The sequence below is a fragment of the Falco cherrug genome, chromosome 5, assembly GCF_023634085.1.
Source record: "Falco cherrug isolate bFalChe1 chromosome 5, bFalChe1.pri, whole genome shotgun sequence".
Taxonomy (NCBI): domain Eukaryota; kingdom Metazoa; phylum Chordata; class Aves; order Falconiformes; family Falconidae; genus Falco; species Falco cherrug.
This window is the reverse complement of record NC_073701.1, coordinates 63,884,861-63,903,436: the sequence shown is the minus strand read 5'-3', so window position 1 is coordinate 63,903,436 and position 18,576 is coordinate 63,884,861. Positions and strand designations below refer to the sequence as shown.

The following is an 18,576-nucleotide window of genomic DNA, read 5'->3' as shown; positions in this document are numbered from 1 at the left end:
AGACCTAGACTAGCAACCACACATTTTCTCCCAGCTTCAGTGCTCCAAGCAGAGGGCGGTTTTTGCATCTCTCTAAACACTTCTTTTTTTTTTTTTTTTTTCCGGTGGACTTCATGACAGGCTAGTTTGGCTTATCTTTGACTTTATTTTCATAATAGAGCAGCTTTGCATAAGTAATGAACACTGTTCCCAGCATGTTCTGTAAAGCAAGTACTAGCTGGCAAGGAGTTTGCTAGATTTATGCACCTGAACAAGGGGCATGGTTTGGTTCTTCATCTCCACCCCTCTCACCCACACTGCCTTCCCAGTGCACAGCCTCTGGGCTCTGCATAAAACCTCCTGGATTGGTAATTCAGCATGGCAAAGGCCTATCTACAGCTCCACATCCATGCAAGGCCCAGTGCAATAACGGTTGCGTCTCGGTCAGCCTCTAGGTATTGCCCTCATGACTTAATTGGCCTATAATTTACTGACTCGAGGACTTGAGTTTCCAAAGGCACCTGTGTCCTTGCAGGTGCCAGCAGTCAAGGTGTCTGGCATCTCTGACATCCATCTGCTGAGCAAGGCCAGAAGGAGCCATGCCAGCATACATCTCATGCAGTGTAGATGTGGGGCACTTGTAGGGCCAAATCCAGGTATAGCAATCCTGTCCTCAGGCATCCAAGGCCAAAACAGCATTTCTGTCAGACCAGAAATTCCAGTGAATTAACTGGAACAAACCTTGCCAGGAGATCATATGTAGAGATGGTTCATAAGATCGGTGTTGCTGGTTGCTTCTGTTGGGTCACAGCAGAGAAGAAGAAGGGGGCTTCAAGCCCTGTGACCAAGCAATGGGAGAACTATCCAACATCTGCCTTGTGGTAAATTAAACATGAGCTTTTCCTGAGCCGTGCGGCATGCAGTGATTACTGGAAATGGCTATCTGTGACACATGGCGATGTCCTCCCCCATGCTTCCCCTGTGCTCACAGCCCTGGCTCTCTTTTCGAGCAGCTGTGCTGCTTCTTGCCTCCAAGGCAGTGCCAGGCAAAGATGCAAATCTCAGTCACTTCTTCCACTCACCACATGTGAGAGGACTGCATTTACTGGTGGAAACTAACTACCCACAGCTTTAAATACTGCTGTACTCAGAACCTCTGTCTGCCTCCAGTTTCTCCTTCAAGGGAGGAGCCAAACCCACATGCTTTCTACAGGCTTTATTGGACATGGATGGACAAAATGCACCTGAAACCAAACAGCCTTTTTGCTTAAGCTGGCTGCTGCTAACTTTCTCCAACCTGGTGGAGAGTTAGGCGATGCAACAATTAAAGCTTGCTCACCAGCTGCAAAAGGAGCCGCAAACTTTTGCTGTCGGCAGCATCTGTTGGGCAAGGCACAGGTTGTAAATCAAAGCATCAGCACTAATAGATGTAATGCCAAGAAGCTTAAAAAAGGTAAATATCCAGTTTGGACACCAGTCACAGGTTCTCCCATGTTTTACGGCTCCACTGGTCCATCATCAACCCCATTAGACAACATCAGTTCTGCTGCAGTCCCCCAGCCCCAGCAGGTCCTAAACTGGAAGGCAATGATTGGAGTGAGGTGAGACCGCAAGGTGGATGTGCCCTGTGGGAACGCTGCTTGGTCAGGTTTGCTTGATGCCTGGTCCCAGGATTGCAGAAAATCCATAACTGGGACCACCGTGGAGGAAGAAGGGGAATGTTGACTCTGGAAGGCAGGGAGGATGTGTTTCAACCTAGGCTTTCTTTTAGGAGATGCCCTGGCTATGTTTGAAAGTAGAATGGACTTACCTAAACCTTGGGGTTTGTTGTCTTCCCCATACAGGTTCATCAGTCACTTGAGCTCCTGGAGATCTAGGTGGGTATGTGACTCTTGCCTGAGGCTACAACAGAAATTTATCCCTCCAGGGATCAGTGAAGTATGCCTGGGGATTGCAGAGGATGAGAAATGAGGCCATTTAACACTTCTTTTCCCAAACCTTTCCTGGACAAATACAGGGTCTGGGCTCCAACAGAGCTATACTGAATCCACTGAATCTGATGTGCCTGGATCCCTCTTACCTCCTGGCTCCCAAGATGTACAGATAAGCACATGAGTATACAGATGAGTTTAGCCAGGAGAGGAGGAGGCTCAGGGGAGAGAGACTTTCTCACCCTCTACAACTACCTGAAAGGACATTGTAGCGAGCTGGGGGTCAGTCTCTTCTCCCAAGTAACAAGCAACAGGACAAGAAGAAACAGCCTCAAGTGGCACCAGGGAAGGGTTAAACTGGATATTAAGAAAAATTTCTTCATGGAAAGCGTGGTCAAGCATTGGAACAGGCTGCCCAGGGAAGTGATGGAATCACCTTCCCTCAGTGTTTAAAAAATGTGTAGATGTGGCACTTAGGGACATGGTTTAGTGATGGGCTTGGCAGTGCTGAGTTAGTGGTTGGACTTGATCTCAAAGGTCTTTTCCAACCTAAATGATTCTATGATTCTATATGCCACTCCCAAACAAAGTAATAGTAACAAAGACAACAATAACAATAGTAATAATAAAAACAATAATTTAAAAACTTTTCCATCCATCAAAAAAGACCTGCCTTGGGATGATTCACACACATATGGTCTCAGAGGCCAGCACAACAGGCAACTTTCAGTGGTCCAGCAGCCCCAGCTGTGCCTTTTAGCTAGGGCTGCTGTTTGAGGATGGAGGTGGCCACAGAGGCAGGGACAGCTTTGCTGCCCAGGATGATGCCCTCCGATGGAGAGGTGCCCCGTGGAGCTGTGCAAACTGCCAGCTGGGGAGCAGTGCTGCTTGCCTGCCCTCGCAGCTAACTGGAGCTTGCACGCAGCTGAGGGTGAAACCATTTTCTGCCTCAGCCCCAAAGCCCTGTGAAACAGGTGGTTTTCCACAGCTCTCCTCTTCCACATGCAAGCAGTGGGGACGTGGTCATTGAGAGGGAGTTTCACTCTGAGTGTTGGGACTTTCCCGGGGCTGTGCATGGCATGGCCATGGTGTGCATCACGCTCATGTGGTGCCCTCTGCTCCTTCCCCAGCTGCTCCCAGTCTTGTGCAGTTCATCTATCATGGTGGGACATGAGCCTCCTGACAACAGGCTGCTGCCCTCAGGTGTGTTCACAGACCCCTTATGTGTAATCCACATAATCCTGTGGTCCACGGACTGCATCTGTAGTCAAGGTCCTGCTCAGTGTGCCTCAAATAAAAAGTTAATTTGAGCACGCACCCTCACTTATTTTAGGAGAGTCCCTTTGGACAGGAGAACCCCCCACCTGATGCACATACCTAAGCTGGGTAGTAAACACAGTGTGGCTGCATCCAGGAGCCAACCTTGAGCCATGTCGTCCCCTGCATCCATCAGCCACGGGTGCCGGTTAACCCAGTCCAGCGCTGCACCAGGCAATACACCAAAACACTGCTGCCGGTCACAGCCCCTGCTCCAGCCCTTGCCCTGACCCTGTTCATTTGCCAATATAAACATTGCCTGGCATGCTGCTGCAGAAAGCTTCAATTTTTGACAAACCAATGTTTTCAGCTAGAAAAAAAGCTCACACAGAAGAATCCTGCCCGGCTTTGCCTGTGTCCCCAGCCTTACTTAAATACAGCTAATTTCTCCCAGCAGCCACAGCCCCTACATGCTCAGATGAGCTCCTACAGACGGCATGGCTATAAATAATCCCAGCCAGCAAAAGAAACAACCTCCCTGACAGCTTTATTTTCTGCAGGCATGACCAATCCATAATGATTTAATTTGCTCTTTGTCCATATTTGCTTTGGTCCCTTGGTTAATTACTTGAGGGAGCTGGACTTGATGATCCTTATGGGTCCCTTCCAACTTGAGATACTCTGTGATTCTATGAAAGAAGATGCTACTGGATTTCCACCCTGGGGGAAAAAAAACCAATTCAATTGCAAAACATATATATATATATATATGTTTTGCAATTGGATGCCTCGGTGTTGTGCTTTGTCTCATCTGCCACAAGTAGAGGCGATGATAACCCGGAGCGGCTTGGTTGCAGCTAATGGGATCCATTGAAAACATACCCGCTTCAATAGAGGAGGCAAGGACTAATTCTTCAATAGCTATTAGTCCTGTTTCCTTCAGTGGATTTATTCCCAGGCCCTTGCAGCAAATGTTTACTCATCCGGAGGTATCTTGACCCCTGGTGCAATTTGGAGGTTTCTTTACCGAAGGGTGCGATTTGATTGTGAGTTAGCGTGGATCTCCCACGCAGCCTGGCTTTGAATATCCTCCTACGAAACTGGACACAGACCACTGCCAGCAACGGGTCCCACAGCTGTTTATCTGAAATGACCTCTTCAAAATAGCAGAGGGATGTGGCAGCTGCTTAATACTTCATCTGACCTTTGCACAGGAGCAAATCGGCCCCTTTTGAAGCAGGTGACCAATTTGCCTGTGCTCATTGGCACTTTAAATACCAACTTCCTGGACAGTATGTATTTATTATTTATTGCTTGTATTTCTTTTTGCACCAATGATTTAGTTTTAGGTAGTTCTGTGAGGAGCAGGGAGTTGAACTCAATGTTCCTCATGGGTCCCTTCAAACTTTGATATTTTATGATTCTATAATTCCATTACTTTGATCCATAACCTGCAAGAGATGTACAGACATGGGAACTGTTATCCCATAGACAGTGGATGGGCTGGACATAATGATTGTATGGGGTCCTACCTGCTTTTGGCAAACATCACGCTTTGCAAAAACCCTGGCTGTGCCCAAGACAAGCCATGAAGCCAAATCGTCTCTCCCAAACCAGCACAAAAAAACCCACCAGTGCAACCAGAAAGGGAAATATTGTGCAATGCATTGTGCTGCCATTGGGAAATACCAGAGGGTTTCAGCTTCCCAGGTTGCATTTGTGGAGAGAAGAAAAAAAAAAGCCTCCAAAAGAAGCTGCAAAACTCACATTACAGGCTCAGAGGCACTGCCAGGCTGTTGCAATGGCAGCCCATCAGCCAAAGCCTGGCTGCCCAACACGTGCATGGCCTCACCCCGTGGCAGGCGTACGATTGTCTGGCTTAGCTGAACCCTCACAGCATTGTTGAGTCAGCCTCTCTGCAGGCAAATCAGCTTCACAGCCATGGCAAAAAGCCTTCCCGGGCTGGCTGACATCCTCACAGACCTTTATGAGCATCAGTCCCATCCCTCCTGACCCTGGCAGCAGCTGTGCAAGCACACAGACAGCAGCAGATTTGCTAGGAGCAGCTTCAGGAGGAAGCCACAGACATGCTCAGATCAGCTTAGCAGATAGGAAGGTAATTAATAGCTGCTTTAAAACCGAACAGACAGGTGGGCTTTTTGTTTAAGCCTTCCCCTCCTAACCCTTCTCCTTGTCTGGGGCATTGCTGGCTGCTCAGCTCATGTAGCTTCCAAGAGCATTTCAAGGGATGATAGTGAGATGCCAGAGACACCACACTGAGTCCTACCTGCATTCCTGAGGCCATAGCTCCTCTCTATTGGGTCTCCCAGGAGGTGCCTGGAGGTGACCTGTTGGATGGATGAGGTGGGTGTCCAGCCCTGTGCAAGATAAGGGCAAAGAAAACCCAATTTCATCTTTCATGACTGATGAAGGGCTACCCCTCACTCTTTCACCAGTTGTGCTTCTTCCCCAGCATTACCTCAAGTTAACCCAGTGCAGTGTCTTCTGACATCAGAATGTTTTGTCAAAAAAGGCCAACACTTCATCTAAAACGTCTTCAACAAAACAAGGAAAATGATATGTCAGTTCATGGAGTCAAAAGAAGCTTTGGAAATTTTGAAAAATACTGGTTTCCATCCCATTTGGACAGGAAGATATTTTTATTTTTATTTACATGTAGAAGAGAAGATTTCTGGTGAACCAAAGCCTTGGTTGTCAGCCAGCTTCAACCATGAGCCTTGCAAACCCTTTATTACAATTCTTCTGACTTAATTAACTTTCTTCCCAGCCCCATCTTTCCCTAGTTTGCTCACTCTTGCATGTGATTTTATGTAAGGGATGCAGACAGACTTCTCTCACCTCTGCAACAGAGCTGGTGATGGGCAAAATTGTGTCAGGAAAAGAGGTTTGGAATTAGTCTCCGTGCAATGGCCATGTTCAGGGATACCACAAACCTGCATGCTGGTTTAGCAGGTCTGGAAAGACATGCCAGTCATTATTACAAATTAATTATGGTGACTATCAGTGTTATATTACTTTATTATGCGTTGCTTATACAGCACCCAGGTCCTGCTGGGTAGTCTATAGCCAAATAAGAAAATAATTTCCCTGTCCCAAGCAGCTTCAAGAAGGTGGGCTCATCCCACCAAAGGGGCCTGTGATGGTGCAAAAATGCTGCTGAGAATATGCCCAAGTGGATGATATCCTCTTAGGAAAAAAGTGAAGAAAATATAAAGAAGATAAACCAAAGTGGTGGCTGGAAAGGCATTGGGATTTTGTGGCAATGACTCTGACACTGTAGATGGGTACATCTCAGGTAGAAAGGGCAACCTCTTCCTCCAAGAACATGACCTGGGGATGACTCCCAGGTCTTTTCTCTCATCTTTCTCCAGTAGGTTAAAGTCACCAACACAGGCCCAAAAAAACCTGACATCTAACCCTTGTACCCATACAGCAGAAACTGTGCACGAGTAGCTGCTGGTGGTGGCTGAGCAATTATAGAGCAGGCTAATGCGCAGGTTGTCTGTACTTCGTCAAAGGATAAAAGGTGGCCTTGAGATTCTGCACCAGGAGGACAGGCTTGGGAGATGCCTGCACATTGCATAGGAACTACAGAGGAAGGAGCAAATGCACGGGAAATGCCTAGCAAATGCTGAAGGATGGGGCAATTAGGAAGAGTAAGGTGGATGCATGGCAGGAGAACACGTCTGCTGCTTGTCACAGATTAATCAAGGCTGGGCAGAAAGAAGAGTGAGTGAGTCAGAGCACCTGGTTGGTAGGGTGGCATCACCCCTCTGAGCAGGTGACATTAATACCGTCTGGAAAGTAAAAGAGCAGCCCTGGAATGGTCAGAGTAAGTCACAGTCCTTGCAGCATCACCAGTGGGAGAACCAGGAAGGAAATCAGCCATTAACACTCGTACCATCACCCTGAAATCTAGGTCGCTGGTGTGATTTGCCCATACAGACACCCCTGAGGACAGCGTGCTTGTGGCACAGGGTGGATGGGGCAACCAGGTACACGTATGGGAGCTACAGCTCCCTTCTTCGCCTGGCTTACTGCTGCCACGGTGCCCTGGAGTAATGAGTGGGTAGAGTTGGACCAAGGAGCAGAGAAATGCATGGTGACATTCGCTTCTTCATGCTGCCATATGGTGGGACTCCTGCTCCCAAGGTAGGACGTCAGTATTTTTAGGTACCCCCCACCTCCCCTAAACCAACACATCCCCCGCTAGCCAGAAAGCCACTTCATCTCCTCATCAGGAAAAGGCAGCTCTGCCCACAGGTTGGCATCCAGCTTTGGTGGAGGCATCCAACGCAAGCTAATGCAGGCTCTCCAGTCTGGTTTGGATGACATTTATCAAAATGCTGGGGTTTCTTTTTGCTGATGCTGAGTCAGTTGTTTTGGTGCATAAAGGCAGCGAAAGGCAAGATCCAGCTCTGGAAATACCTCCTCATAATGACCAAAATCACAGCTTAATTGTGGGGTTTCAGCTGCAGCTAGAAATATCTGGATTTGGGGCTGTGCTCATTCTCAAGCTGCCTTCTACCATGGTAATTATTCGTTAGGTCTTAATTACTGTTTCTCTTTGTAGCTTCAATTCAGCCGTGCTTTTTGGTCACAACCCCTGCTGCCATCCACTTTTCTAACTTCTGCACCAGGCCACCAGTTGGTACAAATTTTTGCCAACATTGATTTCCACACAAAGAGCACTGGGATACTTCTTGTGGCAGTAAAGACAGGATAGTGTTGGCTAGGTGTCTGACTAGGAGTGGATGCAATATAAGGCTCTGTACCTTGTACTAGAGGGAGAAGCAATTCACAAAGCCTGTGTGATCCTGAACACTGTCTCATCACCACCCCTTCAGACCATGCTAGCTTTGAGTCTCCTTAGATCAGCAAGAAACTCTCCACTCACTTTGCCAGCCAGTTGGGTGGACAGATGCACCAGCTGAGTTTTGTCTGGCTGATTGTGAAGCTCACCAGACTCAGCAACCTTGTCATGGTCTTATCAGGTTGCAAATTAGATTCCCCTTAGGCTCATGGGAGATAACATTCAAGACCTCTCCAGGCATTTAGCCCCTCATCAGTTGGACTGGAGCTGTCAGGTCTTCAAGGGATGGTGATGGCTTATGGAGAAAGAGAAGATGAGGAGATCTGAGGCCTGGCAACACTCAGTACACCACTGACCAATTTCTCTGTATTCTTGCTCTGTGGACTGTCTCATGTTGACACATGTCAGCTGGTGCATCAGGCCACAAGGAAAGCAGGGAGCAAACCTTACAGTGAAGGTTTCCCAGGACGCAGAGTCCAGCCTGGCCCCAGCAACAGCAAGGACTGGTTCCTCTGTGGCCTCCTCAGATCAGGCATAGGTCCTGGGGGTGGACCATGGAGCAGGACAGAGGAGCGGCAGGATGCAGCAGGGCACTCTTGGGGTGAGGACATGAAGCCAACTTTATGGATGTAGGTACCGTACATGCATTTCAGGCATATGTCAACCATTTCGATATTGACTCTTACCACTATTCCCCTGTAGAGGAATGAAGCTGGGTTAATTATCATTGATAATTTACAGCTGTGGGCTGGCTTCAGGGGCGGTGGGTTGGCTGATGTAGATAAACTGCAGCTGTGGCTGGTTAAATGAAGTGGCTGGGCAGCCAGTGAAGAGAGAGCAGGCAAGGAAGAGAAGGTGAGAGAGGAAGAAGCAAGAGGAGAAAGAACACATGCCCTAGGTGAAGCGAGATGAGGAGAAGGCAGCAGAGGGACTGTATGAAGGGTATGCTGGTATGAGGTGGTGCAAGACCTTGTTGCAGCTTGGTAGTTTGGAGAGTGCTGTGATGTTCCTCTGTCCACGTGATGTAGTTTCTTCTAGCGTTACTGACAACTAGATTCAGTTTCAATTCACTTTTTTCTGAGCAGTTCCTTTCCCGAAGCACTCCCAGCAGAAGCCAGCTGACCAAACCTCTAAGGTCTCCCCTGATTTCTGCCTTGGCTGTGGCAAGCAGCAGCTCTGCAAACAGAGGCCAGATCATCCATGGCAAACAGGTCATACCCCAAGGGGAAAGAGATCAGAAAGGAAAAGCAGGTGGCTGGGGGAATGGCACAACCTGATTTCTCAAGTGATACCCATTGTCTGGACAAAAACCCAGAACACCAACTCCCTCTGTGTATTTATCCAGGAAGTTGCAAGGGACTGTCACAAGGTATATGTCACTGTGCAGCTATTTCTAAGCAGCAGCTCAAAGGCAGAAGCATGTCCAGATGATTCTGATGGCTGCTCCTCACTGCTGCTGGATGCTCTGCAGCATTCAGGAGGGTAACAGATGGGCTGCAGATGGAGGTGTCTCCAGCAGGACCAATTCACAGGGCTTAGGAGCATCTGAGCAGGTTCAGCTGCAGGCTGGATGGCTGTTGCTGGTGGCATGGCTACTGTTGTCCTGGCTACTGTTGTCCCCTCTCTATCCTTCTGGATGAGTCCTCTTTTACCTGACCTTTTAAATTCAGAAAGGTTTTCAGAAAACACTCTGAGTCTGTGTAGTTTTTAGAAAGAGCAGAACTTGTAGGTCTGCCTATCTACTGCTGATGTTGCCTGGTGAAAAGCCAAGGCATGCATGGCCGGGGGTGGAAAAGGCTCCCAGTGCCACACTGGACAGGTGGAAGGAAGGGGAGCCAGCACCTAGCGGTGACTCCCGTGAAGGCAGGTGAGCTGGAGGATGGGACCAGTGTGGGACCCTTGCCCACCTGACTGGGGAGGCCACCAGAGATGTGCAGTACCAGGACCTGAGAACCTCTCAATGGGTAAAGGCCAGGTGGGAGGAGAATGGCTTAGGTTCTACAGCAGAAGCCACAACAGAAAGGTTTTACTGGGGGCGCGAAATTGCTGGGAGAGAGTATTCACCACCCTAGCCCCACACTGAGCCTGACTGCTCATGGGAACGGGCTGTTTTACCCCAGGGAGGGGGCAGCTTGGGGAGAGGAGCCTGGCATTGCCCCATCACACTCCTCGGTCTCAGAGAGGAGGGAGGGTACAGGTGGACACTCAAGCAAGGGAAATGCAAGGGTCAGATATCCACATCCACGGAGCCTTCCCTTGGCCATGGCCATGAATGAAGCCCGGGCTCTGAGCCCACCCTGGGGATGGGGAAGGGACCCTAACACTAAGCAGGGTTAAGGCACGGAGCAGCGAGACTGTGATTTACACAAGTCTGTGCACAGCTGCAAAATAAATTTTTCATATTTCAGTAGAAATACATGTCCTGCCCAGGATGTGTTTGCTGGAGCAAAAGTGCACAAATGCATTTAGGTACCTGGAGCTGTTGTAAATAATTCCCATTAGAGCCACAAGCAGCAAGTTGTTTCCCCTTGCAAAGCAACCCCCCAAAATATCCATTTCTTTTTAATTTTTCTTGCAGGTAGATGAAAAAAAAAAAAAGAACAAACCCCCTCCAATCCCATGACGTGATGACAGTCACTCCCCAGCCAGAGGCAGGTGAGCGGGGTGCCAGCTGTGCTTTATCCAACATGCTGTATTGTAAAGGTTTGCCCGTGGTTTATTTAATCCCTTGCACGTATCAGACACATTCCTGAGCCATCAATCAGAGCTGAGTCAGCCAGCGTGACTAGTCTGCCCTTTTTATTTTTTTTAGCAATCACAAGTTCGCTAGCCTTGTGTGCCAGCAGTGAGCTGGGTTTTGTTGTTTGTTGTTTTTTTTTTAAATGAAAATGGGACTTGACTGGGAGACGGGAAATGTTCCCACTGTCATGTATAACCTTTAAAGCCGCCTTGCCCCGAGGAATCTCTCCTCTCTGTGATGCCACAAAATGCATCTCATGGAAGACAAATAAAGGATGCTGTCTGGGATGGCATTGGCCCATGAACCCCCTCCCATGCACGGCTCTCCCGCACAGATATCCTGACACAAACCTATCGTGCCCCCTGCACGCAGAAAAAGGAGAAAAGGCTTTTCAGAGGGGGTGTTTTCTTGCAGAGCAGCCTTGGAAGTGCTGCCCACAGCCACACTCCAGGAGGCAAAGCTTTCCTCCTGTGCTCCCCCCACAAGAACAAGATTATCACAGCTTCAGAACAGCCCCTGCCCACCCAGGGAAGGCAGGGGAGCAGCGCCGCTGTTGTGGCTACATGCAATCTCAGCCCACCACAGCTCGTGGTGTTATCAAAGCCCCTGCACCCTTGTGGGACTCTCTGCAAGGTGGGGTGCAAGGCTACACTCCCTGCCCTAAAATAAAGCAAGGAGTTTTGTCTCTGCTTGGGTCAAGGAGACAGCCAGGTTGATGGAGATTAAGCAAACAAACAAACAAAAAATTCTTGTGGTTTCTGGATTACCCAGAGAGCACAGGTCCTCCCTGCCCCCAGGATGCTTGCAGGGATGAGCATTGTCATAAAGTCTTGTACATCTGTGTATACACCTAGAAAAAAGTTTTTGAGGATGCCTTAAGCTTTAAATCTGAGAGCCCTCTCCCTGGTGAGAGGCCCTCTTGCACAGAGCAGAAGGGAGGAAGCAGATGGCTCCTTTGCATCCCAGCAAGCCCCAGCCCAAAGCAAGGCTCAACCTGCACTGAAAACCCAGGGAAGATCAGAGCAAGAGTTGCACATCAGCCAGCAGCAACTAACCACAGAGCTGAGCTTGAACACATGGCAGTCCACACTTTTTTTTCTCTCCCCTCCTATTTGCTCCTAACAAGCTTTCAGAAGCACAACTGCTCAAGAGGGACGAGCCTCCAACCACATGGGGACCATCCACCCAAGATGTGCTCTGGAGCACCATCTTCAAATTGCACTTTTTGCTGCCTCTGCTCCCTCTTTTGCTCTGGAGCTGGGGGGAGAAACAACAGGAAAACAACCAAACTAACTTTGCAGAGAATTTTCAACTTTGCTCGCAGGTGGCATCTGCTCTTTTCCTGCCTTCAGGGCAAAGACAGCTGTGATCTCAGAGGACAGCTCTTGCCCAGCCCTTGAAATTCATGAGGACCATTTTAGACAGGTATTTGGTCTGAAGAACCATACTAGTTTTGAATAAATGCCTAGACCTGCCTAACTTGCAGCCTATGTGAAGATCTAGGCAGGACATATTCCAGCACATCACCTTCATACTGAGCAGTGATGGAGTAGGTAGAACCTGCAGGGTATTTGCTTGCCCTTAAGGTGTTGACACCTGGTTGCAGGAGCAATGCCCTCAGTTCCACAGAGGAGCTCTTCACTCACCCTAACAGAAACTTAAACATTGCTGTAGTGTGGTCAGAAAAAAAGGGTTCAAGCCACAGGATCCAAATGGTTTCCCTTGGAGATGATACTCAGCAAATCCGCTATGGGGCCAGGAGGGATTTGAGGTACAGGAACATGTGTAAGGCAGGACTATGTGGCCACCAAGCTGCACATGAGATGGGCCTGAGTAATTCCCAACACAAGGAACAACCAGGCTACATCTGTATTTTAACAAGATTTTTTTATTGGTCCAGCAACTGCAAAATATACAAATTTCTGAAAGGCATACCCTGTTTTCAAGCTGGCACAGCTTTGTATCAGGCAATTATTCCAGACTTATATACAGAACAGTTAACATACCACAATTAAAAAATCCCAAGTAACTACCCTTCTCCAAGCTTTGCAGTATACATTAAATAAATAAAGAGCGCTTTGCTATCAAACAAAAAAAAATTCAAGTATCACAAAGGAAAACAAAACAAGCAGGGGGAAGAACCCATCAGTGTAGTTTGGCAAGTCCCCCCTCCCCACCTGCCTTGGCTGGAGCATCACTGCCCAGTCCTTGGCTCTGTTAACCAAAACAGAGGGGCAGCATGATTGCACAGGGTTGACACCATCCCATTTACTGCCAACCCCTCCAGCACGAGAGGACCTCTTTGCTGCTCAAAGACCAATTTTCCCCTTGCTGGAAAAAATGCCAAGTTCCAATATCATCTTTTTGTAGATCTTCAAGACTTCTATTATTCCCAAAGGAAGAACATTTAGGGTCATGAAGGTTTTTTGCTGTTTGATTTTTTTTTATATATATATATTTTTTATATATATATATACATACACACACACACACAAATACACCCCAAAACATCTGCAGAATTACATGTGTACAGGATTGATTAAGGGGCAGCCAGATGTCATGTTTGCATTTGCCGGCTTATCTTACCCTAGCAGGAGGAGAAAGATAAAACTCCCCAGGAAGGAGGCTGAAAAGACAAGTGACTTGCCTTCCCAAAACATCCGTTTTTCTCCAGGTCAGATAAACCAAAAAAGCAGATGTTGACTGCGTACATAGGGAGAAGCCTGCTTTTAACGCAGTTATTAAAAAAAAAGGGGTGTGGGAGGGAAATTTCTTTGTTTCATCTGTACAGGACTATAATACACATATGCACAAGCTCACACAGGCAGGGCACTGCCAAGGCCGCCTGCCCCAGTTGGGCATGGACCCCCCCCCCCCCCCCCCCCCCCCCGTTGTCGGTGCCGCTCCGAGCACATGCTTTGTCTGCATGAGGCTGAAGCGCTAGGCACTGTGGTTCACCTTTTCCCCAAAGGAAAAAAACAGAGCAACCCCCCCAAAAAACATACATGCACAAACATACACAGAAATTTTAAAAATCATGACTTCTCCCCAAAGCTGTCTACTCCCATCCGCAGGGATGTTGTTTCCTACCCAGTGGGCTGGGGAAACCCATGGGAAGATGAAGCCAGGGAGCTGCCCATCTCCAAACACCCAGTCCAGTGCTGCAAGAGGGCTTGGCTGCCTGCACCTTCTGCCTCCAGCTTAGTGATGCAGCCAAAAAGCACAAGGTGAGGATGGAGAAGAAGCACATACAAGTGGGAGGAAAAAAACCCCAAACACCAACACCCAAACCAGAACCCTAAAAACAGACAAAAAAACGCCAAAAAAATTTTCAAAATCCAGACTTATGTACAAAGCAATAGTGGTTAATTGCCATTTTTAGCTCTGTCTCGCAGCCTGGGACAGGCTGCCAAGAAAGAATCTCTCGTATCAAACCACTGGGAGTTGGCTGATGGAGTCTACGTCAGGACCTTGCCCTATTTTCCCCCCCATACACACAGACCTTGAACACCATAACTACTATGTGTTTTTTTAGTCCCAGCTTTCCAGCATGCAAAATAAAAAATTTAAAAAAAAAAAAGCTGCCTGTATTCAGGCTTCCCCTGTTAAGGGGCACAACTTGAAAAAATAACAGTTATGCTTCTGCCACAAATAAAGTGCAAAAACCAAGCGGTTTCTAGGTATACACACAGACACACACATGTGTGTGAGCATGTATATATATTAAATTAAAAAAAATAAAAAGAGAAAGAACACAGACAAAACTGTCCCTTCTTGTGCCTTTTTGCAGCCATACAGGGACTCCTGCATCCCAGCCAGACCTCTGGCCACCTCCACAAGACCTGTGTGTCTGCAAAACGCATCTAGCTCAGCCTGCCCACCTGCAACGCTGCAGGGATTCAACCCCCCCTTGCAAAATCTCTGCTTTCCTCCAGGGAAGAGGAAAGGGGAGATGAAGTACCGGCATATACCTCAACTGGTCCTCAGTCTCCCCAAAAATCAACACACACCTGAACTCAGACTATCCCTTCACGTTGAGATGAAAGCATCGCCCGAGCCACCCCCAGCGTGGCTACCCCTGTACTACAGGCAGCTCATGAGCAGTTCTAGAAGCAGATCTAGATTCTCTGCAACCCCCTTTAAGGTGTATCGATTAAAAAAAAATAAAAAAGGAAAGAAGGAAAAGAATGTTTTGGGGTCCTTTTTTGGTTAAACCCAGCAGTTCTTGCTGTGGAAGACTTGACACAACTGCCTTCCTGGTGCTCTCGAACCTGGGTGAGTCAGGCTTGCGTGTGCAACAGGCTGTAGTGTGGGTAAAGGACTGCAGCACAGCACATTAGGGGCTTTGTTGAAAAGTAATTAATAACAATAAAAATAAAAAAAAAATGCAAAACCCCTTCAGTCCCCCCTCCCCTTCCCCCTATTTCTCTGCTAACCCTGCACCATCCACATATATACACAACCCACCCGGATATGGATGGGTACCAATCATCTATAGAAAAGAAGATCAAAACGGCTTACAGAGAGGAAAATTAAACTCCTGTGCACTAGAAGCACTTTACAGCTTGCTATGATCTAATAGGACACTGGAGAGGAGAGCAAATGCCGCAGCTTAAAGATGTGGCGGTGACCCCAGGGAGCTCGGCTCCTCTCCTCTGCTCTCCCGCATCTCTCCCCCTTCAGCAGAGCAGTTTGCAGATGAACGGGTGTGGGTAGAAACAGCTGAGGGCCAACCTTGCCAACTGGTTTATAAGCAAGCTTCAGAAATGGCGATGGGATGGGAAGCTGGCGTCGCCACTGGTGTCGCTGGTGGCCTCACAACAGCGCCATCGGAGTCACGACGGCTTCTGCGAGTTGTTCATGTTCTGCAACAAGAAGGGAAGGATGGGGATTGGGGATCACGCTTGGGTTGGACCCCATTCTGGCAGTATCGTCCATGGGCACATCAACAAGAGGACAGGAGAGTAACAAAAAGCCACAGCACGAGTCACTATGAAAGCATCCACCACAGCGGAGAGGACACTGCCCACCCAAGGAGAGAGGGGGGAGGGATGTGCTGACTCTACCCACACACATCCCCTGGCTTTAACTACAGCGTGAGAATTTGACAGAGATATCCCTAAAAACCAAAGTAACCCTCCCACCCAACCCATTCTGTACTTCTGAAGCTGCAATTTGGTCCATGCAAGGCAAGGTGACAAGGGACCATGGTGTTCATCCAAGGAGCCCAATTAAACATCTTTCTCTTGCTTTCCTTGAGGGTGGGCAGTGTCTCCCCTGCCTGCCAAGGACGCGGTCACTGTCTGTCCACCCTTGGCACTGCCAAGAGGAAGCTCCTGCTGGCCATGCCAAGGAGCTAGCACGGGGACCAGACACCACCAGTGGCACGACAGGAGCACCCGCTCCCCCAGTGATGCGCTGTGAGGTTTCACAGGCCCTAGAGCTGCTTCGGACACAGCCCTGGTGCAGGGTAGCAACAACTGACACCCACCAGCATGAGGCAAGGACCACAAAACCAGAGACAATCGGCTAAACACAAGCAGGACCAGCCCCAAGAGTGATGGCTGGAGGAGAGCATCTGCTGGAGGAGAAACCCAATGGGAGATGATCACCACAAGGACATTTCCCACTTCGCAAAACTAGACAAAACAGGCTGGGGAAAAAAGGACTAGGAAACAGCCAGGAAGGTTTCTCAAGGTTTGTTGTTCTTTCTTTTTTGCTTTTACTACCTAAACTGCCTCTCACAAGCACCAGGAATCCCAGCCAGGCTACGAGGCAGGGTGGGCTGAGCTGTCCTCTGTTATCTAGGGAGACAGGAGGAGGGTTAGGAAAAGCCACATGCACCACAGCCATTTACCTTGGAAATATTAGTAAAGAGAAAACTTTGAGAAAGTGACAAACAGGTCGTCTTTAAGCATGAAAAGTGAAGGGGAGAAGAAGGGAGGGGATCAGGTTGTTGTTAAAAAGTGCAGTTTGGATCACAAACCAAGCAAAAGGAAAAGAAATCATCACACCAGGTAGTCCCACGACCCCAAACCAGCTCGACCCCACAGCCAAGAGAACTCTTGAGTTACACAGCCATGTCCCCAGCCTCTCCAGGTGTCCCCTAGTCCTCCTGGATGGGGGTCAAGATCCCAACAGTGAGAGCTGATGCAATGAAGTGCCCACTCCAACCAAGTCCCATGGTGCAAATTGGGGAGGAGGCACCTTCCACGTCCCCTGAACCCATACAGGTTGTGGTGGGACACAGTGAGGGACCAAATGCATGTAAGTACAAGACAACAGCCTCCAAGAGGTAACAACAGTGTGAATGCCACCAAGCCTTTGGCTGGGGGTGTCTTCATGGATCCCTCAAAAATAGCTTTTAAACTCCACACTAGTAGGTGGAAGCAGGCTCCCAGTAGCTGGGGATTTAAACTTGCTGCTGCCAGCCTACACCTGGGATGGGTAACCATCACTGCCTGCTCCAGCAGAGCTCCTGGTCTAGCAAAATGCAATGCAGCCATCTCCCAAACTCAACACTGAAGCATGTTTCCACTGCCCCAGCCAGCACTGGAGCACGCAGTGCTTTTTATTACAACACAGTTAAGAGAAAGGTGGATAAAGGGATGGACAGAGAAACAAAAACACTTCCAAAGCAACCCAAGATGACCAGGCACTTCCATCAGCGGCTTTTGTGCCTGTGAGCAACCAGGGAGGGAGCACAGGCATGCAGGCCATGCTGAGCCACCCAGCCTCTGCACTTGCACAGGACCAGAGGTGTGATGACCTTCCCCAGCCCATCCACAAGCAAAGCCAAGCGTGTCCTTCCTAACTTCCCTTTTTTTTCAACAGGTTTACTCCAAAAAGGGGAAGAAACAGGAGGTTCACCAGCTGTAACGTGCTAGCAGGGCTGAGTTCTGGCCTGGCCATGTTCTAGCCAATCCTTCCATCTTCAGCCCACGAAACGAACCTGGACCAGGATGCTCACAGGCTGGTCTAGAGGGCAAAAAGACCCCTGGGCACTACCCCCAGCCACAGCTCAGCCCCAAGATCTCCCTGGTCTCCAAGAAGACATTTGAGCACAGCTCAATGACTGCTGCTCTCAAATCAATGACACAGCATGATTCAAGTCCAAAGGCTTCAAATTAATCCAGAAGCTGTCCTGTCCCTACTACACATGAATCTAATGGCACTAAGCCAAAATGTCAAAACCTTGATTATTCATAATTAGTGCACTAAATGTTCAAGGCATCTTGCTTTCTTAACAGAGGTAGAGGATGACAACACCCTTGCATCTACTCTGCCCAAGACATCTGGCCAACTGTTCCCAAAATCCAGGTTTGCAGAACTGCAGATGCCAGGGCCCAGGATCAGTCCAGCTCCAGAAAACACAATCCTGCTCCCATGCAGGCAACAAAACCCTGCTGAGGGCTGAGATTAGAACCTTCTCAGATGTCTCTCTGGTGCCATCACTCATAGACAACTCTGAGCCCTCAGGAAGGACAGACCACCTGGGTCTATCACCTACAGTACGATGTGCTATTGCAGAGGAGAAAACTCTAGGAAAACCCAAGAGCATCTCCCATCCCGTGACTATCCAAGGAGAAGGCAGGGAACTGAGACATCATCAAAAGAAGGCAAGTGATCATTTGTTTCATTTCTCGATGCCATCGGGACATTTACCCAAGCTAGGCTACTGAGGGGTTGGACAAAGCAGCATCCATTGTCTCCTCTTTACCTTTTCTAAGCCGTAGGCAAATTGCACCCACCCACCCAGCCCCGAGAAATATTAACTCCAAGAAGTCCATGCCCCCGCTGGGTATCACAGCGACAACAAAACAACCAGTGGGATG

General features: G+C 48.6%; 1 protein-coding gene across 5 annotated transcripts in view; it reads right to left on the bottom strand.

The window, feature by feature from the left end:
• Positions 1-12,609: 12,609 nt before the first annotated feature.
• PFKFB3 (6-phosphofructo-2-kinase/fructose-2,6-biphosphatase 3) overlaps positions 12,610-18,576 on the bottom strand; it is a 43,304-nt gene continuing 37,337 nt past the window's right edge. For 3 of the 5 annotated variants that reach the window (XM_055711603.1, XM_055711605.1, XM_055711602.1), the window contains one exon: positions 12,610-15,606. In XM_055711603.1, the coding sequence (XP_055567578.1) occupies positions 15,600-15,606 (7 nt within the window). In that variant the 3' untranslated portion in view covers positions 12,610-15,599. Of the gene's footprint in view, positions 15,607-16,598; positions 16,650-18,576 lie in introns of all 5 variants that reach the window. The other 2 variants (XM_055711604.1, XM_055711601.1) reach the window with 1 other exon arrangement.